The sequence below is a fragment of the Falco biarmicus genome, chromosome 14 (assembly GCF_023638135.1).
Source record: "Falco biarmicus isolate bFalBia1 chromosome 14, bFalBia1.pri, whole genome shotgun sequence".
In the NCBI taxonomy this organism is placed as follows: Eukaryota; Metazoa; Chordata; class Aves; order Falconiformes; family Falconidae; genus Falco; species Falco biarmicus.
The window spans coordinates 21,317,887-21,344,887 of NC_079301.1; the positions used below are offsets into that span (position 1 = coordinate 21,317,887).

At 55.5% G+C, this 27,001-nt stretch overlaps 1 protein-coding gene across 3 annotated transcripts; it reads left to right on the forward strand.

Annotated features, from left to right (window-relative positions):
- The first annotated feature begins 425 nt into the window (after positions 1 to 425).
- Positions 426 to 27,001, forward strand: LOC130158984 (actin-binding protein WASF3-like). 3 transcript variants are annotated; one of them, XM_056360129.1, is made up of 9 exons: positions 426 to 583; positions 12,363 to 12,521; positions 13,960 to 14,094; positions 14,232 to 14,385; positions 14,722 to 14,839; positions 15,045 to 15,220; positions 15,622 to 15,882; positions 16,314 to 16,696; positions 17,306 to 27,001. In XM_056360129.1, the coding sequence occupies exons 2-9, from the start codon at positions 12,389 to 12,391 to the stop codon at positions 17,461 to 17,463; spliced, it is 1,518 nt and encodes a 505-aa protein (XP_056216104.1). In that variant the 5' UTR covers positions 426 to 583; positions 12,363 to 12,388; the 3' UTR covers positions 17,464 to 27,001. The 3 variants fall into 3 exon arrangements, with proteins under 3 accessions (XP_056216104.1, XP_056216103.1, XP_056216105.1); XM_056360128.1 differs by lacking the exon at positions 426 to 583 and adding an exon at positions 712 to 824; XM_056360130.1 differs by lacking the exon at positions 426 to 583 and adding an exon at positions 712 to 824 and having other exon boundaries at positions 15,045 to 15,160.

A 27,001-nucleotide genomic window follows, 5' to 3' on the forward strand; every position in this document is an offset into this window, starting at 1 on the left:
AGCCGCCCCCCCAGACCCTTTCCCGCCGGCAGTTCCCAGCCCCCTGCCCCCAGCTGCCTGGGGCTGGTGTCCCCCCGGGCACGGAGCGGTGCTGAGCCTCACACCACCGGCCTCGGCCATCGCCCCTCAGCCCAGCGCCCCGGCAGCCCCCCGCCCCCAGCAGGTCAGCACGGCCCAGCCGGGTGGCACCTGCAAACGTGCCCAGGGGGACCCTCGGTCCCCTCGCCCTCAGTGAGGATATCACACCGGGCCGCGGGGCCCGGGGCACCCCCGTGTGCCCAGCGGTGGGTGACGGTAGGGGGCTGGGGCGGGGGAGGAGCTGCTCGCTCCGGTTCGCAGCCTCGGCTGCCGCCGGATCACGGCTCCCCCCGCTCCCACCTGCGAGCCCGGGGCCGGGCCAGGCGCGGGGCCAGCACGGAGGAGCCGGGGGCGATGCCAGCCCCGGGAGGAGGATGCTCCAACCGCCCCCCTCCTACCGGAGCATCCTTCCAGCTCCTCACCTCGCCGCCCGAGGGATTTCCATCGGGATGGTCTAACCCCCCAGCTTATTGCAAGTCCAGGTTGAAAAACTATGGGAAATTAGGTATTTATTAAAAAAAAAGTTATAAGGGAGGGCGCTGGGGGCCGCCCGGCCCCGCGCACCGGGGCCGCCCGTGCGGAGCGGGGCGGAGCGGGGCGGAGGCGGTGGCGAGGGGGCACATGCGCCGTGCGCGCACTGCGGAGCGGCGCGGAGAGGCGCGCAGCGGGAGCGCGGCGGCCGCCGCAGCCCTGCACAGCCCCGCGGGGCCGCCGCGGAGCCCCCGCCCCGCGCAGAGCCGGCGGAGGTGAGCGCGGAGGGATGCGGGAATGTGCGCGCCCCGGGGAAGGTGGGGGGTCTCCCTCCGCGTGTGTGAGTTTGCCGGGGGGGACACACGACACCCTCGCGGAGGCGCTTTGCCGCCGTTTTATTTGGGTCCTCTGGGCTTTGCATCGTTGGGGGGGGCAGGCATCCTTGCAGGGAGAGGGTCCCTCACCGCTCGGCATCCTTGCGGGGGGGGGGCGGGCCGCTTGGCATCCTTGCATGGGGAGGGGGTGTCTCCACTGCTTTGCATCCTTGCACGGGGGGTCCGGGCCGCTTTCCATCCCTGTATTGCAGGGGTGTCCCCCACAGCTTTGCATCCGTGCATGGGGGGTGGGGGGTGGGTGCATGTCGCTTTGCATCCTTGCCTTGGGAGTTGTCCAGCTGCTCTGCATCCTTGCGTGAGGGGGTCCCTCATCACTTTGCACCTATTCGGGGGGGGGGGGGGGGGGGCGGTCCTCCACCGTTTTACACCTTTGCATGGAGAGGAGGGAGTCAGGCTGCTTTGAGCCTTGGGGGGGGGGGGGGGTTGGACACACGACCCTCCCAAACCACTTAGCACATTTGCATCATGATGTTCTGGACCTCTTTGCATCCTTGTGTAGGTCGGGGGGAGCAGGGGCCATTGCATCTTGTATGGAGGAATCCTATCAGCTTTAGAGCCTTGCAAGGGGGGGGTCAGATCTCCTTGCACCCTTGTATGGCAGGGGGAGTGCTGTCACTTTGCATTCCCGCATGGAGAGGTGGGTACCAGGCTGCTTTGCACTCTTCCATTGGGGTGGGTGGGGGGAATCACCTTACATCCTTGCATCTTGGGGCGGGAGAGAGGATCCACTGCTGCTTTTCATTTTTACATCACTGGGGAGCAGAAGCTGGGCCCGCTGTTGTCTGTGCAGGAAGAGGCACCTATAAGCAGGGTAGGGCAGGGCTCATCACCCCCTGGCTGGATGGTGCTGGGGGCATGGGCAGCTAGGTGCTGCAGCCTGCTGTGGGGCCAGGGAAGTGGAGAGGACAGGGCCAAGTGGGGCAGAAGCCTGGTGGCACCTGCCATGCATGCCCCACCCCCCCAGCCCTCACTGGGTTTTGGACACCCCCCCCAGTCCAGGGCAGCCCCCCAGGCAGGCTGCAGGCAGCCCACCCACCCCCCACCAAGGGTGCAGAGCCTGGGCCTCCATGCTCAGTGATTCAGCTACTTGCAGGGAGCTTGAATTTTATCACTTAAAACTCGAGTTCTTGCTGCCTCGTGGTGGTGTCAGCGTGATAAAATACCTATGGATTAAGATGCTTTTTAGTGTAGTTTTGTGGTTGCTTTGTCTGCAGCTGCCTGGCGTACAGCAGCCGGCTGCCGGACACGAGCCGGAGGAGGGGAGCACAGGACCTGGATGTATGGGTAGATTGGCAATGGCAGAATTAATAATTCATCTTCAAAACTTCAGCGTGCCAAGGCACACCCCTTGTTTGCTGCATCTCGTTGCCTGAATTTTAGAAAGGTTGCTAGTTTCATTTAAAAAAAATAAAAGGAATTTTGATGGCATTTCTGTATCTCAGTAGCATCCCCCTGTGACAGGTTGAACAGCTTGGTGATTAGGGGAGATTGAAGGCAGCATCGGTCCAGCAAAACTTCATCTGGCAGCTAGAAGGTTAATGTGCACCATGCTCTTCTGTCGCAAACGCAAACTCAGAGCACGCCAAGGGCTCTTACACATAATGCCTGTGATGCAACTTAGACCCCAAATGTCCGCTCCTTTCCCGAGGAGCTGAAGCCCACAGAGAAAACTCGAGATGAAGCATATTTTGCTTTGAGCTGTCATCTCCCTTGGCCCAGTTCTGAACCAAAGATGCTCATCCTCCATTTTATGGTGGATGACAAATCAACTGCGAATGCCAAGATCTTGACAAGTTACGAACAGCCCTCAAGCCAAAAGTGTTAAAATTAAAAAAAAAAAAAAAATATATATAAAAAAAAAAGCAAGAATGCTTTTTGCAGAGCTGCTCATCCAAAAAGCCACCCTCTGAGCTGCACCCCACGGGCAGGAGCTGCAGCATTTTGCACATCTCTGTGAGCAGAGGGGATGCAGGCAGCTCCTCGGCAGGAGCTGTGCCTGCACCCCCCGGTCGCACCCAGATTTTTGCAGGGCTACACGTACAGCACCGGTGAGCAAAGTGGCCCCATCAGCCTGGGAAGGGGCTGCCCAGCACCCAGCACAGCCTCGGCAGGGAACCACATCTGAGCTGGCTGGGAGGGCTGGAGATGCTGGTCCTGCGGCTGCTCCCAAAGGCAGTGAGTGCCGGGTTTCCAGAAGGACCCTTGCCGCTCGCCGAGGGCTTCCTGGGTTTATCAAAGCGCCTTCTATATTGGGGAGAATAAGGCTGGTTTGTTCAGCAGCGTACTGCTCACACAAACTGCCAGTGAGCAAGCTCGCTCCTTCTGTTAATGAGCTGAGCACAAAAGGGAAAAAAAAATGTCATTGAAGATTTTCCTTTGGTGATAGAGAGTCATTAAAAACAACACATGATTCCTGGGCCAGCGGGATCTGTACGGCTGGCTGTTCCCACCACCGCATAAGGCAGGCATCGCTGCTCCAGGTGCTCCCAGCACAGGAGCCACACAGGGAGCAGCCGAAGGATGACAGAGGAGGATCACACATGGTTTCATCCACACCTTTTTTTCCACCCCTTTCTCCCTTCAGCATTAGAGTATCGGGGAACTGCATTTGCATGGATTTAGTTTGTATGCACAGCAGAGACAGAGCCAAAAGGTGGTGGTGGTGGTGCCGGGGCTGGCAGCAGCTTCTGTGGGATGGGAAGGACCCGATGAAGCGGCCCGCAGCTCCGTGACTGGGGGGCACCGAGGGCTCCCCACTTCTGAGAAACCAAGCAACAGAACCCAAAACCCACATCAATGAAAACCCAGGGAAAACAACTGCCTGAAAACCGACATACCAATTGACAGCATTTGCTAGTTGCATACCTGGAAAGAAACATGGAGATAAAAAAGAAACCACCATGTTAAAGAACCTGTTTGTTTTAAAGCAGACACGCAGCAGGACGAGCTTTTTATACCAACCCCAAGGTAGCAAGGCACTTGCATTTATGGCCTCCTCCTAAGCAGGCGTTCTGGGGAAGGCTGGCGTTGCAGAGCCCAGCCTTCAGAGGCGTTTGTGATTTAGAGGCAATTTAGTCAAGTGCTGTTCCTAGAGCTGAAACATTTTGCAGTAGAAGGGGGGGGGGGAAATTCCACACAAACTGTGGCATTTACTAATAAAACTCTTCAGGAATATTTTTAGCTGTGATTTAACGTTCTGTTGCACTTTGCTGTGAAGTGTTCGCACGCTGAAGCCTGCTGGCAGTTGTTAGCCGTGGTAGAGCTGCCTTTGGCTGAGCTAGCAGAGGAGGAGAGCTGCAGATGGACTGGAGGAGAGGTGCGGGCAGCGTTCCCAGCCGGGGTGGGTGATGTGCCTTCCCAGCGGGGCACAGGTCACCAACTCAACCCCAACCCAGGCAGCAATGCCCCAGGGCCGGCCAGACATCCAGCTCCCTCCTCCCTTTGGCTGGAGGGCCTGACCCTTTCCCTGCAGCTCAGCCCCAGCGTGTTCTTGGCCGACAGCAAATACACCTCCATGCAGCCCAGGGTCAGGGCTGAGACCTCTCAACTCATTTCATCTGTGCTGTGGGGGCAGTGAGTCCACAGCCTCAGCTTTCAGATTCCCCCAAGCCGACAGCCTGCAGATGGGGAGCCAGAAACATCCCATGTCCTAGGGGCTTTTCAGCCCCCGAGGGGTTTTGCCACCCCATGCTTTGCTGTGAGATGTGCCAACCGTTCTCGCTCACTTGGGATGGGGCTGGGAGGCTTTCTGTGGCCTCAGCCCATTTGTAAAGCCAGAATCCTCCAGGATGCAGAGGTCTCAGGGAGGGGACAGGCAGTGGCATTGCTTCTCACATGCCCATCAGCCTCAGTGCAATCGTGAGTTTATTCTCACTGAAGATCTGCCCTCTGGTTTATTTTAAGCAAGGGAAATGCTTGAGATCCAGCCAGTTTAAATATATTTAATTAACCTTTGGACAATAGCTCTAGAGTGATTATCAGCTTCACACAAAGCAATGACATTTGTCATGCTGGTAGTGTTCACAGTCATTTGGGCTAGCAACAAATTAAAAAGTGGTCACAGATGCATTTTGTAAATTAGAGCAACGAGTCGTTGCAGTGCAGATCACACTCCATTTTGTGTGAAGTAAATCAGCAGATCTGGTCCAGCTCTTAGCAAGCAGTTTTCTCTGCATTGCAAAGAGCCACCTGCACAGTTTTTCCTAGGTTTGTTGTTTGATTTTTTTCCCTGAGACACCAAAGCTTCAGCCCCTATAGGCTTTGCTCTCCCTCCCGAGGCTGTTCATGGCCCACATCAGCCAAACATCCAAGGGTGAGAAGCAGGAGTTTAGGTCCACCAGAGCCAGATGTTGCCCCTCAACCATTAGGTAGCTGCTGGTGGCCCCATCTGTCCTCTGCAGATTTGTCCTGTTATTCCTTGAACCCTCCTGCCTGGATTTCCAGCATGCTCTATGGCAGAGCTCCACAAATCAACAGCTCAAAAGCCTGCTGCTTTTGCAGCTACCTCTCATGTCTGTCTGCTCAGAAACACTGCACACCCCAGGGATCCTTCCCAGCCCTCTCCCATACCAGGTCTGTTTGCCAAACTCCACAGAACAAGCTCCTTCAAGCACTGTCAAGCCCAGCTGAGTGTCACTTCCTCCTCTTGTCCTCTTCCTGACTCCAGAGTCAGCTTTTTTTATTACCTCCTATCAATATTTTGGGACTGCCTTGTGTCTTTGTCTCCCACCAGCCCCCACAGCCCTTCCCCACCCCGCCATTCCCTGCACCAGAGCATGGGTTGCCATCCTGAACAGGCACTGCGAGATCTGGAGTGTCTTGTTCTTTTGATATTCATTTGTAAGCTTTTTCAGCTTTTGTTCAAGGATAATAGATTTTCAATATACCACTCTGGGTTTTTGTGCTACTCTGGCTCCTGGCATCCAACCAAAGCTTTTGCTCCCTTGCAAAAGCCTCCGGTTCCTGGCAGCGTCTGGTCCCCAGGGCTCAGCAGCGCCTTGGGGAGCCCAGCTCAGGCAAGAGCTTCGATTGCAAGGGCCGAGTGAACGGACTTACCAAAACCCAGCCCAGAACGGGGCTTAGCAGAGGAGCTGACCCAAACTCCAGCCTTCGGTGTGGCTGTGTCACTGCACACTTGCCTGCGTTCTCCCCAAATCCAAGCTCAGGGTTTTCTTGGCCATCTGACACATGATGAATTAGATTTCCCATGGCTGTCTTGTACAAGCTCAGCTGCTCCTTCACCAGCCATCCAGGTGTGATGCATGGGTGCCATGCTTCAGTACTGTCACATGAGGTATTGAAGGTACATCGACAGCCAATTTGTTTTTGCAAGCTGGACATCGTGCCCAGCCCAGCCTGGCTCATCTCTGCCATGACTCCATTCCCCATCCAGGTTTTTCCTGTAGGGACACCCAGCTACAGAAAGCAAACCCTAAAATTGCCTTCTGTCCCACCTTGGCTCGGTGAGGGAGGGTGGCAGCAGGGGAATTTCTCTCTCAATGTTCCCTGCAATATGAAGCAGGGCACTGGGGCTGATGCTGCAGGTATCAGGTACTCACCAAATCAAAAATCTCTCATGGAGATTAGCCAGCACCTGAGAAACATGCTGTCATCAAGCCCATTCCTCCTTGCAGAGCCATCCAGAGCATGCATGATCCTTCAGGCCACTTTGGACCCCAGCGCAGGAATCCAGCGTGGCTTTGCAAGTCACAGCTCAATCCCCTGCTCAGAGGGAGAGGGCGAGTGGGTTTGGGGTGCAGTGGAGGTGAGGAGACAGTTATGTACATGAAAGGCTCTTGCAAAGAATATAAGGAGCAATGGCAGGACATGAAACTCCATTTTTTGGACCTCTTACAAAACAAGAGCTGCTTTTCTGCCCCTGATGGACCCCAAGGACTTAAGCTGCCAGATGTGATGGCTGCTGAGATGAAGGATGACATCTGGAAGGGGCCAGCTGTAGGGGTCACCTGTGTGCCAGCATCTTGGTCCGCAGGGATGGGGCTGGCAGTCCTGCTCTTGTCTCCCAGCCCTCTTGTGCCGCCTGGGAAAGCAGGGGCTGCCTTTCAGCAGCACCAGCAGCTCCAGGGGTTGGGATGCTGCGTTCAATTTGCTGGTTGTTCCTTGGGAGAAATCAGCTTCTTGGGGCAGAAGGTAAACTTTATTTCTGGTCTCCTCACCTCCCCTGCCTGGGCATCTCAGCTGGTATTTATTCGGGCAGCAGCGAGCTGGATGCGGTTCCCTTCCAAGCTCCTCTGCTTGGTTTGGAAAGCCGTTGGAAGGCTTCATCTGCACAAGCTAATGCCCAGCCTGGGTAGGATACAGCAGATGCTGGGGTGGATCTGTGGCCATGAGCAGCAGCCACGGCTCGTTGCAGACCAGAGGGGGCTGTGAGCTGGCCTGCATTCCCTGTGCTGGCTGCTGTGGGCTGCCCCTGCTAGACAGGGCGATGGTGGGGACCTGGGCTGAGCAGCCCGATGAGTGTCCCAGAGGACAGGCAGCTCGGGGGAGTCAGTGCCACCACCTTGGTGGGATGCTGAGGAGCTTTGACAGATGCATTGTGGAAACAGTGGTGTGCTACCCCAGGAAGCAGCTATGCACCAGGGAGAAGTGGGCGCTTTCTAGTTACCAGCAGCAGCAGCGAGTCTCTCCTTGGCCTGACAGCTGAGACTGTCACCGCTGCCTTTCACTAGTGACTTTTCCCAGTACAACAAGATTCAGAGTTATCAACTTTCTCAGCAGCTGGGGAGAGGCAGAGTGATGGAAGAGCTCCCCCCCAGTGTACCTGTACCATGACAGTGGCTCTGGGGAAGCTCCTGGTCTGTCCCACTCCTCCTGCCTTCCACCTCCAGGAAATTCCTGCTGGGTTTGTGGCTCCAGTTCTCCTCCTGCAGCCTGACACTGGCGTTATCCCACTGAGGGCTCTTCGCTTCCACTCAGGAGACAGCAACACCTCATGGATTTTAGTCCATGTAAGCGATACCAGAACCTGGCTGCTGTCCCCAGACCCAGCAGAAGAGATGCTCACCCTACAACAAACAACCCGTAGACATGCAGAGAAATGGGAAGGCTCAGGTCAGCAGAAGGTTTGGCTGGTTGAGGTTGTACCTTTCAGTCCCACATCCATGGAGCAGCCAAGCACCGAAAGCAACCGGGGCCATTGCATGAGGAATAAAAAGAGAAGCAAACCTTGCTGTGGGTGGTTGGAAAAGCCTGTATAACCACTTAAACCTGAGCGGGGCTTTGAAGATGAAGAATCGTCAGGGCTTGCACAGTTATCCCAAAGCAGCTGAAAGGTGGGAGCAGGGGGGCTGTGCTGAGCCGGGCAGGGCAACACTGCTGGCTGGGGCTGGGGTCTCCCTGCAGCTGTGGAGCCATCAGCTGTGTCTCCTAACGCACTCTCAGCTAGAGAGGAAAGAAAGACCTGAACCCTCAAGGGCTGGTGTGTCTCCTGAGCTGCAGTGGGAGAGGAGGGCAGCAGCAGGGCAAGATGGTGAGAGCTTATCCCACCTACAGGCATCCATCACCAGCAAGGACAGACACATGTATCCCAAGGGAGGACTTCAGGAACTCCTTCTCACACTCCCCGTGCCAGAGCAGGTGTTCTGCAGCAGAGCCCAGCCCAGGGCTGTCTGGGCAGGGTCAGACACCTTACACCAAACCTGGAGCAGCCCAGCAAGGTGGAAGACCCTTCCTGATGTCCAACCTGAGCATGGACACCAAGACCAGGCATCCCACCTGCCCTGGATCAAGTCTCCCCCGCCAGCAGCACTGATGTACCCCCAGCTGCCCCTGCCCTCGCTGCGCTCTGCAGCACAAGGACAAGGCCCCCACATTAAGCGAGCAAGGTGCTGCCCCAGCCTCACCACCTCTGCCCTTGCTGGGGTGCAGCAGGGCCAGCGGCAACAAGGGGAAGATGAGTGGGAGCCCAGGGTGACCCCAGCGCAGGAGCTCACCGTCACTGCCCCCAGGGCCAGCGAGCAGCAGGCAGAGCAGGCAGCAGGGTCTGCTAGCAGCCCCAGATACAGCCAGAATCAAGTGACCAGGAGGCAGGAGCCAAAGGGGACAGGGACACCCACCCTGAAGATGATGCCAAACCCAGGACTTGCCCAGGGTGCCAGCACCCACCTAAGGGACCCACCTGGGGTAGGAGCTGCTTGCAGGGATGAGGTCCAACAGGGCCTGGCCAGGAGCAGGGCTGCAGGCCAGCAGCATCCTTTGAGGCAGGGCTAGCACCCTAGCTGAGCTTAAATAACCTCCTGGGCCCATGGGTGGGGGTCCCAGGTGACGCTGCTCAGGGCCATCAAGGGCTAGCAGTGCCCATGGAAGATGGCAATTTGGCCCTGCAGCTGCTCAGATGTTGCTTTACTGGTTGCCTGGCAATGCCCAGCTGGGCTGTACTGGGGGTGCCACAGCCGTCACAGCCAAGCCCAGTGCACACGGTGGATTGGGCCATGGTGCTGAGCACTGAGGTGGGCTCTGGTATGGCCATGTGTATGGAAGAAATGATTAATTGCTCTTGGCCTAACTCTGTCCATGTTCAGGCTTCTCCCCCTTGCACCTGGCACCTCTGTGCCTGGCAGGTCCCTGCTCCTGGGAGCCTTTTCCTGAAGGTCTGAGGACCTGCCACCAAAATCACCCCCTCAAAGCCTTGGAAATTACCCCAAATATGTGCAGAAGCAGCACTGAGCATAACTGAGCATCCCTTCACTGGGCTCAGGCCAAGCTGCCAGCACTCAGGATTTGTGCATGGCCTCTTGGTGGGTGTGAGCAAGATGCACTGGTGAGGACAGAAATGCGGTTGGTGCCTGTGGGGTTCCGTGTAGCCCATCCCCACCCAACACGTTGTGATCCCCTGCATTAGGCCAGGCCTTAGGTCGCAGGTTTTAGGTCAAAAGTTGGGTTTTCAACCCAGAAGTCAGAGGTTTGGTGCCACTGGTGCATGAGGGATGCTGTTCCAGCAGGTTGAGGTGGCACCTGTCGCAGGAGGGCATGGCAGGGTTTCTGATCCCTGGGTTCCTGCTAGCAGCCATCAGCTGGGGAGGTTAAAAGGCAGCTTCTCCCATGGCTCAGCCAAAGTTGCCTGTCCTGGCTACCCTAGCTTAAAAATGTGTGCCTAACTCCTCCTTGGTTTCTTCTGCTGCAAGCTCTGAGTCTTGTTAGGGCTTATTGTGGGGGAGGTTAAAGGGAACTTTCTTCTCCAGGGATGCTCTCCCACGGCATGGTCTCAAATGCTGTTATCAGACCATGTACTCACCTTCTGCCCCTCTTCAAGCCTGTCCCTGCTGGGAAGTTTCAGACCTCAGATCCTTTTTTTTTCATTCCCCTCTGGAGTCCCCATGAGGGACGCAGGCACGGATGGCCCTGGTTCCTCCCAGGCCCCCTGTGTGGGGACAGAAAGCCCAGGGTGCCGGTGGCTGTGTCCCAGGCAGATGCTGAGAATGGCTCTTTGTTTCCCGTTTCTAATTGCTGGGCCCGAGCAGCTCGTTAACCGTTCTGCCCCGCGCCCTGCTGTCCCTGCAGCCACTGCTTGGGGGGAGCCCCCCGTGGGGATGTGCTGGGGCTCAACCTCTGAGTGTGGATTTGGGGGGGACACATAAAACTGGCTCAAAGCAAGCTTGGGGTGAATCTCCCAGCATTGCTTATCTCTTTATGCAGCCCGGGAGGCGGGGTGTTCAGGGGGTGCCTGAACATGGCCAGAGCAGAAATCCATCAGCGGACATCCAGGGCCTCCCCTGCAAACTCTGTGCCATTTTTCCCAGGTGAAAAATAACCTGTTTGGGGTTTTGGGAGCCAGGAACAGTACCAGCCCCGCCATCCATATACAGTGACTTTGGGAAGCGCCAGAGGACATGTGGTTTGCTCTGAGCCCAAAGCATCGTGCAACCCAAAGGAGGGTTCAGGGCTGGGGTCCTTCCCACAGTGCCCCGATTGCCCTGGGGCAGAGCAGCGCCCAGCGTTCGCCCCCCTGTATGTACAGATCTGGGAGCACAATCAGCCCTTTGGGAAGCTCGATATGAATGATTTAGAAACAAGTTTTGGACTCTTTCATGGAGAGAGCTTGCATTTGCATTTGAAAACTGCGGAGGAGCTGGTGGTGCTGGTGGGGGGACGGGAGCACTGGCCGGTTGCTATCAATGGGAAACTGTTCTGTCTAACGCTCCCGGGGCCAAAAAATGTGAACTCTGCAGATTGCTGGCTCCATTCATGGTCAGAATTGCTGGCTCCGTTGTTGGTGCCTGGCTGCTCCACTCCCAGCTATTAACGGCTCCGCTCAGAAGCTGGTTTTCCTTTACTGCCGAAGCAGAGGGTTTTTGTGAAAGATGGGGTGGTTGGGGGTGCCTGGGATGTGAAACGGGGGGATTCAGCTTGCTGCATTCAGGACCTGGGAAGGCTGTTCGTGCTCTCCAGTCCTGAGATCCAATTCACAGTGATTTCAGTGCTAAAGCCATCAGTTTGCCTTTGCATTGGGAGCAGAGCAGAGTCCTGATGCGCTCATATCACCTAAGACCCTCTTGTGCCAGCCTGCGGGGTCACGGCCTGCTTTGTGCCTGCCCATGTCCCAGTCCCAGGCTGCAGCATCCCAGGAGACACCACCATGGTTAATAAATGCTCCTTTTTTCTTTTTTTTTCCCCTCCTTGCTCAGCCTGTTTCACATCACTCGCCCTTTACATCAGTGGGGTAACCTGCCCCCAGCACCCCCACCTTCTACCCCACTGTGCCTATCCTTCATCCTTCCTCACCTCCCAACGGGTGCTCTCGCCGGAGGTGAAGCTGTTGGGTCCAGGCATCTCCCTACATCTCCTTGAGCCCCATAGAAAATAAAGCATCCCCAGTTCAGGTGGGACCGGCGGCAGAGCCGGGGGGCACGCAGGGATGCTGTGGGGCCGCACAGGGATGCTGTGGAGGGCAGGGGTGAGCTGGCGGTGGCAGCTTGCCTCGGTGTAGTGTGTGCACAGATAAAACCCTGGAGAGCTTTGCACTGAGCTGGAAATAATGGCATTACAAGCGCTTGCTCGCTTCTGGCCACTGTTTGGCTTGGATGAGGCTTTTCAGGGCTGGCTGAAGGGCTGCAGCACATGGGGGTTTGCTCCTAGTTTAAGCACAGCTCCAGGAAGGTAAGGGAGAAAGGGTCCCCGGGCACGTTGGCTTCAGCAGAGCACAACAGCAGGGACAGGGCCCTGGCATGGTCCTCACCTCCACCCTGGCATCCGTGAACTCACTGGCATCTGGAGGTTTGCACCACGGAGCATCCCCTGCTTGGAAGAGCCCTGCTGCTGCAGCACAGGCTGCACCCACCGTGCCCAGCACGGGCAGGATCAGTGCCCCAGGCAGAGGCCAAAGGAAACAGCGACAAAAATCAGTGATTGGTAAAAACTGGCTATTTTCTTTTTTTTTTCCTTCCTTTCTCCTTTGCCCAGGAGAGGCGTGAGGGCTCGCCGGCAGCATGCCCCTGGTGAAGAGGAATATCGAGCCCCGGCATCTATGCCGGGGGGCTCTTCCCGAGGGGGTAACGAGTGAGCTGGAGTGTGTCACCAACAGCACACTGGCTGCCATCATCAAGCAGCTGGGCAGCCTCAGTAAGTCACAGCGAATTGGTGTGGGGTGGCAACAGGGTGGGGGGATGCTGATGGGATGCTGGGATACTGGTGGGATGCTGGTGAGATGCTATGGTCCAGTTCCAGTCACAGAGAAACAGGGGCTGTGCAGACTGCAGCCATCCCTAATTCAGGGGGAGTTATAAATATTAAAAATTATAAATATATAATAACAAATTATAAATTTAAATATAAATATGAATTTATATAATATAAATATTTTAAAAGGAGGATGCTCAGGGCCAAGCCCCAAGGGGGAACCTGGTGATGTTTTTAAGACCCATTTTGCTCCCATGGCTGCTCTGTGCTATGGGGGATGGAAAGCCTTTGTGGGCCCCTTGCTTCTCGACTTGGCCAGAAATAGGAAGGTCAGGTGAAGATTAAAAAACCCCAACCTATTCTTTTTAATCTTAGAGCTTTATAAGGAAGAGAGGTCTATATAAAAGGTCTAAATCCTCAGCTGTCTTCCTGCCCTGGGACTGATTTCAGCAGAAAAGGGGAGGATGAGAGCACCGTGCACACCAGTGTGAAGGTTTAATAGGGGCAACCTATTTCACTGCTGAATATCAACTTAAAATAGAGAGAGACGCGCAGGCTCTCCCTCTTTCCCCACCTCCAGAACTAGATTATTCTCTAAAATACTCCCAGAAAAATAGAACCTATATTTAGGGAGCTGCTGGAAGCATGGCATCTCACATGAGCAGCACCCATGGGTGCTCAGGCTGTGGCTACCTCATCCAGGGAAAAAGGAAATTAAATACAAATGGCCAAGCTGGGTGACAGGCTGAGCAGATACCAAAAGCGCTTTGATCTCGGGAGCTGTTTGGTACGTGGGTTTGGAGGAAGCCTCAAGGAGCTGGGGTGCTGGGCTGGGTGCTGTAGCCTGCAGGTGTCAGCAATGCTCTGCCAGGCGCCCCACGCAGCCCTGTGATAATAATAACCCGAATAAAGAGCTATCGCAGCGATGCACCAAGCCCTGCAGGAAAAAAACTGCTCAAGTCAAACAAACCACAGCTTCTCCCTGCTGCCCTGCTCGTGGTTTTCCACCTGCAGGGCTGGGTTTCCACAGGTCATGTGGTGTGATGGTGGGTTTTTGGCTGCAGATGTCCTGGTAGATCCAAAGGCTTTCTGGGGCACGGACTGCGCTGGTTCAGTGCCTCCCGAGGGTCCTGCTCGCCCTGAAAAGGATGCTTGTGTGCAGAGGAGAGGGCAGGAGAAGGGGGGGTGCTTTGTACTCCCTTCCCTCCGTGCAGCCCTTTGCCAGGTCTGGGGGAGGCTGAGGCTCAGCTCCCAACAGAACAAGGCTGGGGAGAGAGCCCCGCAGAGCTGGCGGGGAGGTGGGTGGCCCAGGGGACGGGCTGGGAGAGGGCTGCCTGCCTGCCACCGGTGCCCCTGACGGGTGCGTGTTGCCCTCTGCCAGGCAGGCACGCCGAGGACATCTTCGGCGAGCTGTTCAACGAAGCCAACAGCTTCTACATGCGGATGAACTCACTGCAGGAGAGAGTGGACCTGCTGGTCATCAAGGTGACACAGCTGGACTCCACCGTGGAGGAAGGTGAGGGGCTGGGGCTGTTTTGGGGTGACAGCCGGGTGCAAGCGGGTGGGAGACATGCTCAGGGCCAGGCCACCCGCCATGCCTGGTTTGAGGGGCTGAGGCCACCCCTGCATCCTCTGTCCCTCCCGTGCCCCCAGTTTCACTGCAGGACATCAACATGCGGAAAGCCTTCAAGAGCTCCACGGTGCAGAACCAGCAGGTGGTGTCTCGCAACTCCATCCCCAATCCGGTGATGGAGATGTACCAGCGCTGCGACAAGCCCCCGCCGCTCAACATCCTCACGCCCTACAGGTAGGGTGGCTGGCATATTGCTCCTTGAGGGGACCAAGGGGATCCTGGGGGATTCAGGGGGACCCTTTCCAGTGGAGGCATCAGTGTGTGCACCCCATTTGCTGCTTGGCGAGGGCTGAGAGGCTGTTTTTTCCAGTTGCTGTGTCACCATCCCCATTTTGTAGGGTGCTTGGGATGAGTGGCCCCACACAGTGGTCTGCAGGTAGTGACCACTGTGCTGGACATGTTCGTGGTGGGGCAACAGCTTATGGCCATGGTCACACCAAACCCCCCTGTGCAGGGGAAGGGGGGTCTCTTCCCGTGGCTGATAATCCTTTTCCCTTCCCAACCTGGCAGGGATGACAAAAAGGATGGCCTCAAATTCTACACTGACCCCTCCTACTTCTTCAACTTATGGAAGGAGAAAATGTTGCAGGCGACGGAAGATAAGAGAAAGGAGAAGCGCAGGCAGAAGGTAACGGGCAGGCAGGGGACACTGCAGGGGCTGGAGCTGGGGCTGCCTGGGACCTGGGGGCCAGTCGCTTTTCTGGTGCATCCCGCACACTCCCCTGCCCTCATGGTGGGTGCATCTCGCAGGGCGGGGTGATGCTCCCTGGGTACCGCTCATGGTCCGGAGGAGGCAGGCTGGAGATGGAGCCGTGGCTTGTCTTTGCCCTCAGGAGCAGCGGCTGGTGGAGGACTCCACTCGGGAGGTGAAGAAAGTGAGGAAAGCCCGCAACCGGCGCCTGGAGTGGAACATGATGGCGTATGATAAAGAGTTCCGACCCGATAACAGGTTCTCACCATCCCCCTATCACATGGCGTCATCGGAAGGATCACTGTCCCCAGATAATAGGCAGGTTTTACCTACTATGCATTTAGCTCACCGGCTCTCCCTTGGTTTCTCCGTCTTTGGGGGGGACGTGTTGCCCACAGCAGGGTTGGGGTGAGAAGCCATAAACCCACGGTAGCTTCATGGACAGCTGGTGCCCCCAGGGTCGCCTCCTGGACCTCAGGAGCAGCCTTGGTGTTGGGATGGTCGGAACACTTTCCATTTAGCAGCTAAGGGAAGAGACTGGTTCAGCTGTATTTGTGTCCTTCTCCCCTCCACTACCTCTCTGCTTGCTCATATATCTATATTTTTGTGGCCATTCTTTGTTTTGTTGTCTCAACCCCAAAATACTCCCAAACCCACATACCCCAGCCCAGCCAACCCCCGTCCCAGGAGTACGACGGTTGGGTTTTCCTGTGCCACAGATCTTACGCGTCGGATGCAGCCGACCACTCGTACCCGGCGAGCCCCAACCACCCCGCACAGCTGCTGGCCCCAGCATCCCACCTGGCCCCAGCGGAGCACAAGGAGGGGGTGCTGGCGGCTGCCCCCCCCCAGGAGCACGTCTATCGCCCGGCAGCGGGCAGCCGGCAGAACAGCCTCAACCGCCTCCAGCAGCCCCACGTGCCGCAGCCCCCAGAGGCTATCCTCAATGGGCCGAGACCTCACTTAGTCAAGGATTACGGGTAGGACTCCAGCTTGCCTCTCCTCTTCTGACAGAGGGATGCCCAGGGGAAGGGGGGCTTGGGGGGGGGGCCTGACCCCCTATTTCTGGGCTGATGTAGCGGGGAGAGCCCTTCTCTGCAGCTGCTGTGGTCCAAAACCCGAGGCCAAATGAGTCAGGAGCACTTTTGGGGTAACCTCATCCCAGATAAGGGGACAAGGGGGATGGAGGGGATGGTTTTTTTCCCCTGGGGTGTTGGCTGCCTTCCCACCACCGCATGCCCCATAGCCCAGCCCACTGGCAGAGTCCCCCCAACTCCATGACCTTGGGACAGAGCTTACATGGGGGTCCAGAGCAAACCAAGCCACAGCAGAGCCAGCCGGGGGCCTGGGGTGGGTGATGGGTGCCATCATTCCTTGTGCTGCTGACACGGCTATTGCCCTTCTGTTGCAGCCCGCAGCCGGTGCCGATGGCAGAGTACTTTGTGCCGCCCGCCCCACCACCCCCGCCGCCCATCATCCCCTCCGCCCAGACCGCCTTCGACAGCCCCATCTCGGCTCCCCCTGCCCTGGCCCCCGGCTCGGCTGCCCCCACCTCCTACGCACCCTCACCGCCCCCCGCACCCCCTGGCCCCTACTCTGCCTCTCCGCCGCAGGCCGGCCCCATGGGACCCCCAGTGGCCCCACCACCACCACCACCGGGGCCCCCCGCCGTTGCCGCCTCTCCGGCGCACTCGGCATCACCTCCAGCACCCGCCGTGGAGCCCCGGAAGGCGCAGATCCCACTGATGCCCATGAGCGATGCCCGGAGCGACCTGCTGGCAGCCATCCGCAGGGGTGAGCGTGGGGCTGGTGGCGGGGGGAGGGGGATGGGCAGGTTCCCAGTGCTGTGGCAAAACACCTCTTGGTGTGGAGTTGGGTGGTGGTGGCTTCGCTGAGTGCCAGGTGAGCCCCAGGTGGCCAGGTGGTGCGTGAAGATGGTGGCAGGCAGGTGGGACCTGGGGAGGGAAAGAAATGCAGGGCAGGGGGGTGCAGGAGGTGGGGAAAACCCGTTGCCAGAGGCAGTACGGAGCCCCACAGGGATGAGCAGCAGCTCCCATGAGTGTGGCCACCATCCAGGCTGTAGCAGATGATGTGCTCCAAGGTCTCCCATTTCCCCTTCCTGCAGATCTTCAGCTCAAACAGTAGATTTAACCCTCAAGAAGGTTCAGCCTCTTCAGGTTGAGTGGAAGCAGAGGAGGAGCTGTATTCTATTATATAGCTGTATAATCGCACGCATCTCATTCTTATCTCATATATCTTGGTAATCGCATGCATCTTCCTGCAGGCAGGCTGCAGCCATCTCCTTTCAGCCCATACTTTTGACTGGGGGGATGCTGCACATTGGGTGCACCCATGGGTGCTGGGCACATTGCCCCTAAAGCCTTCCCCCCTTTCCGACCACAGGAATTCAACTCCGGAAAGTCCAGGAGCAATGGGAACAAGAGGCCAAAAAAGAACCCGTGGGCAATGACGTGGCGACGATCCTGTCCCGCCGGATCGCAGTGGAGTACAGCGAGTCCGACGACGACTCCGAGCTGGATGATAACGAGTGGTCAGACTGAGGGGCCCCGGGGCTGGGCTGGCGCGGAGCTCCCCGGCTCCATGCCAGGTGTGTATAGGCACCTTCCCCAACGTCAATGCCAACAAGCGCAGGCGGCCCCGCTCATTCAGGAGCTTTGCTTTTACACTATGTCGAAAACCCTTCGGGCAGCAGCAGCACTGGTAGGATACACCTCGGAGGCAGTGAGACCAGAAATTAGCAGCACCTTCACATTTAATGACTTCCAAAATACTCTGAAGGCAGGTTAATAGGATTACTCCAGGTTTACACCTGGAGCAAGACCAGAGACTAGCCCTGAGTGTGCTTTGCTAGAGAAGGGATAGCCAGAGGCAGTAGTGCTTTTCCAGCTCGATGTTAAACGTGTTAACGAGAAGCTCCTGGAGAAGCAGCCTGTTTGCACAGCCGGTGCCACCATGGGTGCGCAGCGATGGCCGCGCACTGGGTTTGGGGATGCTCCGCCGCCGGCACCTGTAGTAGAGTCAGGCAGCTCCGAGAGCTGCGTGTGAGCAGGAGCCGCCTTCCCCATAAAGCAGCGCACCACGTTTTGTGGCAGTCATGTCGGGAAGGTCACCATCATGCTGTCGCTCCCTGCAGAAGAACAAGGCGGTGGTGACCTGAGCCTGTTTCCATCCTTAGGACCAGTTTTCTGGGAGAAAGGGGTGAAAGCAAGGCTTCTGCAGCTGGCAGGGAAACCCAGCGCTTGTCTGGGCTTTGAAAGCTACGATGTGTGGTGTCCTCGGGGCGGGGGAAGGGGCTGCCAGCAAAGGAGCAGAGGTGTCCTGGGAGCTTCCCCAAGCCCAACTCTCCTTGGTCTTAGCGCTACGCCATTTCAGTGTTATTTGAAAAAAAAAAAAAAAAAAGAATTAGACAAAATGCTGCTTTTAGGTAAACCCTCAACTTGCACTTTGCAGCCCCACAGACTGCACCCGTACAACTGAGATCAGCTCGGACCCAGGCACTACTTGCCCCTGGCCTGATCCTGCCCCGTCCCTTACCCCACAGGCGGGCGCTGCTGGGGGAGCCTGGCGAGGGGGGCCCCCACCACGGCGCTGAAAATACCACTTTGCTCATCAAAATAGAGTGTGATTCATCGAAGGCTTTTCACACAGCCGCAAAGGGAGGAGGCACAGGAAGGCAGAGCAAAGGGGTGGGGAGTATGGAAGATACCACAGTCAGGGTAAGAGCCTGCGGAGACAGGGAGAGGCTCCCACCAGCAGAAAATGGGCCAGGACCAACCGTGGACTTGCCCAACAGTGTCCCCAGGTCCTCTCTTGTGTTCCCATATACCACCAGTCCCCGAAGGGAGGAAAACCAAGTCCCCATGTTGCATCTCTTCTGGGGAGGAGCTGGGCTCTGAGCCCACCTCCCCCGCTCCCCCAGCAACTGTGTAGTTGGTGGCTACAAAGGTAGAATTTTGACCATAAATGACCAGCCCTATAAAGGAGGTGGGAGGATATAGCTGGGACCCAGCAGGCTCAAAGGCTGATCCCTAAATTCGTCCTGAGAAATACTGGTGTTGAACAATGCCCCAGGCATCTGCTCGTTTCCCCCAGCAAGAAACCCTTCGTGGCGAGATGTGATGAGCCCCCTACCCAGCTGCTGAGAAATAGCCCCTCCCTTCCACTGAGTGACACAAAGTGGCCTCTTGTCCCTTGGACATGACACCTCCCGCATCTCCAGCATCTCCAGGTCTGGGCTGCAAGCTGTGGTTCCAAGCGGGGGGCTCGAACGGAGGAGCAGTGTGGGTGTGGGAGAGGGGAAGGATGGATGGGGAAGGGTTTGGGGTTCAGCCCCCCTTTCCTTAGGGAAAAATCCCCTTGGCTTCAGCAGGGCTGATTGTTAGAGCAGGAACTGCAAATAAAATCCTCAAATTTAACCCCAGAATTCCTCATCTCGACAGCGCTGATGCTGTTTAAGGTGCTCAGGTGCTCGTCCCACTCTGCCTGTTGATGGGCAAGCTCTCCCAGCGTGAGGAAGACCCAGCAGCCTGGGATTAGCTGTACGGATCAATTCCGGGTCCCACGCATGCCTGCTGGGAGGCTGGCAGGGAGGCTTGGCATCTCCTGTCTCGCTGTGCAGGCAGGCAGGGCAGAGCAGGCAGGGCAGGCAAGAGGCAGCAGAGCAATGGGATGCATGGAATAGCTCATCTGCAACACCCAGGTAAAACAGGATTGACCAAAGGAGGCAGGGAGACACGATGCGCCACAGGTGAGCAGGGAATTCCTGATGCTGGGTGCTCATTGAGAGCTCTCGTTTCTGGTGCTGACCCTCTGAGATGCAGAGGACCAGCAGCTGCTGGCCACAACCTGGCGCTGGCAGCCGGGAGGGCACCCCTGGGGTGGGCTTTCCTCGGCCAGGAGCAAGCTAGGAGAAAGGCTTGTGAAAATCCAGAGCATCGTTTAAGCAGTCACCTGTTATTAATAATAGACATGACCATAATACTGTTTGTATGTGAAGAGCAGGGCAAGTGTTTATTTGGATAATTAGGAAGAGTAATAATCCTTTGTGAGAGAGAACAGCAGAGGGCTTCTGCCTGTTACGGGGGTCAAAGGGCTGCAGAATCGGCCGCAGGGACCCCGCCGGCACTCGGGCAGAGCCAAGGAGTCCCACCAGCACATGCAGGCAGGGACGGGGCTCTGGGACATATGGGGCTGGCTCATCCCTGAGGTCCATGACTGCCCCAGTTCTGTAAAGCTGAGCTGATTCTGGTGGGAACTGGAGAAGAGCAGAGTGCCCCTAGAAGACTATGTCCCTTCTTTTCATGCACTAGTTGCTTTGTGTGTGTCACATGAAACTGGCCATTCTGGTAGGACTCCGTTGGTGCATGGCAGGTCAGGACTGTCCCTGCAGCCCCCTGCTTCCCTGTCACCTCACAGCAACTTTGCTATGCTCGGGACTGGCAGCAGTCAGTCAACCCGTGCTACTATCAGGGTCAATGCCGTTGCGTGGAAAAGCGCGTGACAATCACATAACTCAGGCCTTGCCTGCCCCGTGCACAGCCTCATCCGCGGAGCAGGTGCACAGCTAGAAGCCTCAGGGGTGCAAGTAGCAAGGCTCACCCCCATTTCCTCACACCATGTTCTTGCACCATCCTCTCCGCTTCCCAGCCCCCAATAACCCAAGCCCATTCCGCACGCTCAACTCCAAAGCAAGTCAGCAGGACCGTAACCTCCCAGCATTGCCCATTGCTTGAAGACATCACAATCCAGCTCTTCCAGGGATCTGAACCACCTCAGCTCCACTGAAGCTATCTTGATACCAGGGATGGGGCCGATCCCACAGGTAGCCTCTCCCCAGTGAGATGTCTACATCAGAGCTCATTGCTCAGGATTCTTCTGTAGCTGATGGAGAAGTAACCTGTATAGTCAGGGTGGGCTGGAGACACCCATTTCTGGTCTGATCATGGCACACCTTGCTCTTCCCAGCTCTCTGCTGGCAGCACCATGAGGCAGGCAAGCATGAGGTGGCACTGAGCACCCCAATCTCATGACACTGCCATTCCTGCAAAGCCAGCTGTGCTGGTGGGCCAACATCCTCAGTGCCTTTGCTTGGGAGACTCAGCCGTGTTTGAGGATGACCATCTTTATTTTAGGTGTATTCATCTATTTTTTGCCCAGGTGACCTATGAAATCCAGCACAAGTGACACTAAGTCCTTGGCTGGGCTGGGTTAGCTCTGCTGGAATTGGTTGTGCAATACTAATTAACACTGGCTGGCTGACCCATATGCTGCATACTCGATATTTTGTACATATGTGCCTATTTCCTTATACTCTTCCAGAAATAGGCCATGCTGCATTACACAACCCAAAATGCTCAAATCCTCACGTGGGCTGATATAAAAGTGAATATTCAAATATTTTATCTAGCTTAGCAGCCATTAAAAATACAATCCAGGTCGCAGATGATTGAATTTCTCCTCTCTCAAGTGTACCAGAAGTGGGCTGAGGAGATAGATGCTCCTGTACATTAAGGTTTCATGTTCCATGTTAAAATATAGCGGTGGCATTTCATTGCCAACAGATAATCACAGAGTGCCAAACATTTAATGAGCCCAACCGATCTCTCGAGAGTTCCTCTTTCCATTTTATCTGCTTTCTCCTACTTGCCAATTTATGGGCATAGATTAAAAATAATAAATATGACCGCCAACAGGGGGAAGCGTATTCCGGGTGCATGCAAATGAATTGGGCTGGAGTTGGCAAAAGAGTAAATAAGCCGGTTTGGTTCTGCTTAGAGATATTAACAGAAGGCCACAGTCCTTGAGGTCCATCAGAAACCTCTTGGACAATCGCTGATTTATCTGAAGAGGGACATTACAGGGACCACCGTGCCTGTGGTACACCAGTCGTTGCCTGTGAAGGCTACATCAGGTGTGAAGTCTGGTCTTGCTCAAGTTTTATGAAGGTTGGTGGAAGTCTGCCAGTGTTCACTCATCCTGGCCTTGCACCCTCAGGGTCTCCTTGATTTTGAGTGAACATTGGAGCTCGCTGTTGAGCCTGGCAGCTCTTAGAGGATCAGTGTCCTGAAGGAAAAAAGGATTGGCTAGTTTCTAACTTTCCACCCTGGGCAGACACCTAGAGAGGAGCAAGCATCACATCCTATGAGAGCTCCTGCTTTTGCAGCTGTTTTATCTTGGGAAGGTTTTATTCTGGTGACAGACGTAAGGCTGAACATGGCTTCTCCAGAGAGCTTCCTTCACCTAAGAGCCCTCAGGTTTCCTCCCAGCAACTTTTCCATCTCTGTCTCCCTTTCAAGACACCCAACAGCCTGAACAGAGGCTTTGCACGCTCCCCTGGGAACAGAGCCTGAATTAACACCGCAGCTTTAACGAGAAGTGGAAGTTTCCCTCGGAGGGAGGCAGGCTGTAGCACTGGAGGTGGTATTTTGGATGGTGCTTTCCAGGGGTGCGTGGCCAGCAGGAACACCATGCCATTTCCTTGTGGGTGGACCATGGAGGGCCATGGGAAGCACTCCCTGTTGTGGGATGCTGGCAAGGGGAGCTTAGGCTGTTTCTTTCACCATGATTCCTGTTTTCCTGTAGTAGTAATTGTTACTTCAGGGTAAGGTTTTCTCTGCTGGCATGTCACTTTACAGGTATTTTTTTTAAAAAAAAAAAAAAAAGGGGGGGGGGGCAAGGACTTTGTCCTGAGGAGTTTACAGTTTACAGCAAACACCATATAACCTGCACTGCACTTTAGAAGCCTCAAATGCTCACTCGCCCATGAATTTACCCTCAACTGGGCAGCAGCACTTTGAGGACTGCTGTCCCTTCCTTAGGTGACCCCATGACCAGTACCACAACTGCATCCCCCCGCTGACAGGCAGTGGTGGGGCTCTCCTGTCCCTTCACTATCCCCACGCAAAAGTGCCTGAGCAAAATACAGGAGTGCCAAGACATGCTGGTTTTGTTTCCGAATGGGTCACCATGCCCTCCGTGTGAGCCTTTCCCAGTCCCCACACAGCTGTGCTCCCCTGGGATGACCGTGTGACAGGACCCATGCCCAGGCACACCGTTGCACCTACCTGCCACCGCTTGGAGCTGCCCATGCAATTCATGCCATGGCCTCTAAGCTCATACAAAGCATCCTCCTTCAGGCACTTGTACCCAAGCCAAGACTTTGAAATATTTTGATCTTTTTGAGAGTCAAAGGGGTGGGTTTTTTGCGAATCTGATCTTCCTTTAACAAACCCTAGGTTTTCTAGGATCATTCACTCAAGCTTTGCTTTCTCCAGGCAAGAATGATGCCTGCATTTTGCTGGGGGAGGAAAGGAAAAAAAAAAAAACCCCAAACAGTCAAGAACATCAGTTGGGGGTGGGGGGTGCCCCAAAGCTTTCAGTACCATTCCCACAAGCAGGGTGGGAAGAGGACACTAGAATATTCCCAAAGGAGGACTCCATCCTGGTGTTGTCACTAGGCTGAGGCAGAGCCTGCAGCAAGGGATGGGCTCTTTCTGTGGGCAATCCCCAGGCAAGACCTGGTTGGGACATACTTGGCCACAGTATCCCCTGAAGGCAGTGTTGGTGCAACGTCAATATTAATGTCTGTCTGACATTGGTACAGGACCCTGAGGCCACAGACACCTCCATAGCACTACATGATGGTAGATCACTGATGCTTCATCCTCCCACGGGCATCTCTCCCAATAGATACCTTCCCACAGGTGCCACCTTCCAGAACAGCAGCCAGAGATCCCTCTAGTCTTTCGTTCCTGCTGGGAACAGGCTTAGATTTGCTGTTATCAGTGTGTTCAGGGTCTTGTGAGCCCAAGTGTGCATGAAGTGAGCCCTTCCCTGCACACCTCTCCCACGGTGGCAATGCCAGGGGACTGGGCTAGCCCTGGGGGACTTTCAGCCCCATGGCAGTTCTAGCACTCAGCTGCATAGCACGTCTTCAAGTATAGAGGGGAGGAAACAAACCAGAAAGAAAATAGACTGGCATTTTTCAGTTGGTTATGCTCCCACCACTCTGTATAGGAAAACCCTGCGGTAGGTGAAGCCCCCTGCAAAGCCACGGAGGGCGGTGGGGAGGACAGACCTGTGCTCTGTGCCCGTGTTGGGCTGCAGCACAAGGCACAGGATTGCGCTGTGACAGAAAGGACTCGAATCAGATCTCAGGGAAAGCTTTCTTGAGGTAAAGATGGAGAAACCCTGAAGCAGGTCACAGAGGCTCTTCATGGAGGGCTTTGAGAAGCAGGTAGGCAAACACCAGAAAGGAGCACTGTCTGTGACCCTGCGTTGGGCCAGGGCATGGTGGAGGTGTCCTCAGGACATCTCTTCAAACCTGGCGTGTTTGTAGTTCTGCCTCATCCCCTCTGGGGTTGCAGCAGCACTACTACTCGTTGGATCTGCCCCAGCAGGTTACAGCCCCAGAGCATTGCCCATCAGCCAGGGCAGCCTGCTCATGTTCTCCCTTAGCTTTGGTGCCCATTTGCTGGTTTTGGTGTTGACCCTTGAATACAATAAGAATAAGCTGCGCTACAGAATAAACACCTGAGAGGGAAGGATGGGAACTAACCACAGAAGATCAGGATGGGCAGCTGTTACTGCCACATTTCAATAGTTAGAAGGCAGCAGCTCCAGCAGTCTGCTCCTCCAGACCACTCACGGTCCACAGACTGCAGCATGTGAACCATGCTGGTACCTTAAGGTGAACAATTTAAAAGATACCCCTTGATTTGGGGTAGCTCAGCTGAAGGATCCAAACAAAAAACATGCATTACAAAACTAACAAGCAGACAACTTACATGTCATTTCCAGAAAGAAAATCAGTTCAGTCTCTTTCCCCCGGATGCTGAGGGAAGGCCAGACCCAGCGTTGCTTCCCAGCAAGCCACTAAAAACCAGAGCAGTTATCACCACAGCCACTTGCCAAACTCAGTTCCTAAGAAACCAGGTTTTAGGAACAGAGCAAACAGCACAGCAGCCCACAGCACAAGAAGGAGATGGATCTCCTGCCACTGTAGGGAGGTGCTTTTGTACCTGAAGCTCCCACCCTAGCTCAGGTTTTTCAAATCCCAATATTTTTCACCTGTTACCCATGCTTGAGTGTGCCTGACGCCTCAGCTGGGAACACTTACTCCACAGAAAGTCACTTCTTGCCATGAAAAAAACAACCATAAAAGTCTTGCGTTGGAATCAAAGTGGACTTTGAGCCTGGTGACCTGACTGTGGTGCCTGTTGAGGAGCTGTTGATTTCCCGCTGGCAGCAAGAGCATCTTCGGCACAGTCCTGCCAGGTCTCCAAAATCCTTACTGTTATAAGCTTCACCCCCACCCCCTAAAGTTATTTTTCTACTGAGATGTTTCAGGTCTACCTTTAGTTCTGGCCAGTGTTCCACGAATGTGGCCTCTCTTTGTGGTGCCTTTCAACTCAGATCAGAGCAGATTAGGGAAAAGAAAGAAAACCCCCATCAAAAAGAAACCTTTTTCTCCAAAATGCGCTTTCAGGAGCGTTTTGGGGCTGACGGCTCCTCTTCTCAATAGACTTTCTTCATTTTGGGGCTGCTTGACTTGCCTGGGGGAATCTGAAATGGGATGTCCCCAGCATGAGCTGGGGCTGGTGCCGAAGCGTTGCTGGTGCTTCCCTCTCCTCCGCTTGCGGCTGTGTCACACGTGGGGCTGGGCCAGCGTTCCCGTTGGGAGAGCCACGGGGCCACGGCAGTGTGGCAGCTCCTTACTGACACAAGTGCCTTTTCTGGAGGTCCCCGTGGCATGGCCGAGGAGCGGGGGGCTCCCGGGGTGGGGGGGCTCACTGAGCTGGGGCAGGGCAGAGCATTTCCAAGTGTTTCTGGTGCTCAGCTTGTCCTCACCTGGGTGGAAACCTGGACCTGCCCAGACCCCGAGACATCCGCTGGGATTCCTCCTTCCTTGTGCACAGGCTTTTACCCCCACAGCTGCGCAGGGGTAGTTTTGGGAGCAGCTTACTCCAGTGGTGGCCAACTCAAGGAAAACCTGCTCCGCCAACCACACATCTCCGGGTGCACATGCAAACGTTGCACCTTTGGCACAGGACAGTCCCCAAGAGGACATGGTGGGCCTGCAGGGAGGGAACAAACCCCGTCACCACTTTGTTGTGGGACACCAACACCTCTGGCTGGGGCTGGGCACTGATGGAGCATTATTTTGGGTGGCAATGAAGGCAGGTGAGGACCATCCCCTGCTCCCTGTACCCGGCGGCCCGGGGATCAAGGCTAATCCAGGCTGGGCTGGGAGCACCCCAGACACCCCAAAACCCCCTCTGCACTACCCAAACTCAGCAGATACAAACTAGGCAGACCTCCTGGAGCACTGGGGCAACCAGACCTCCTAAAACAGAACATCTGGGAGCAGGCAGCTTGAGCCGAGCATTTTAAAAGCAGTTTTCTCCCCTTCTGGCACCAGCCGATGATGCATACAGCCTGGAGCCAGGGCTGTGGCCGGTCCTTACGGAGGTTGGCTCCAGCTCTGCAGGGACAGGGAGGTGCCAGCCTGGTGGCACCTTGTGGCTGGCTTCCCGGGGTGCTCAGCATCGGTGGGGCTGCCCCAAAAAGGCTCATTTGTTAATACTGGCAGAAGTATTACCCATATTTCCTTTGACTTGCTGCTTGATAGAAGCAGCTGACGGGAGAAGGGCATCTGTCCCGAGGGTCACCCGTTACAGGCTGTAACTTGATTTCCATTATTATATAGTTGACATTAAAAAAGGAGATGTTCACTGTCTAATGGGGTCTTTTAACCATGTGCACTTAGTCAATAGGTGAGTAGATGTTGCTGCTTGTATCTATCTACCGTACCCAGTTGCTACGTGTGAACAAGTGTATTTCTCCCCAGTGTTGTGGGTTCTGCCTGTCGTGACACGATGATGGAAAGGTAGGGACTGCGTCGGTCGCAACACGAGCTTTCTTCTGTACAGTGTAGAGAGGAAACTCGAAACGACCCGAAGCACCGCTTGTAACTACATTTGTTCAAAAAATGTCATCTTAATCCCAAACTGTTGACACTTTATGCATGTGCTTATTAAAAAAAAAATTAAAAAATAAAGATTTTAAGAGGATAAAGTA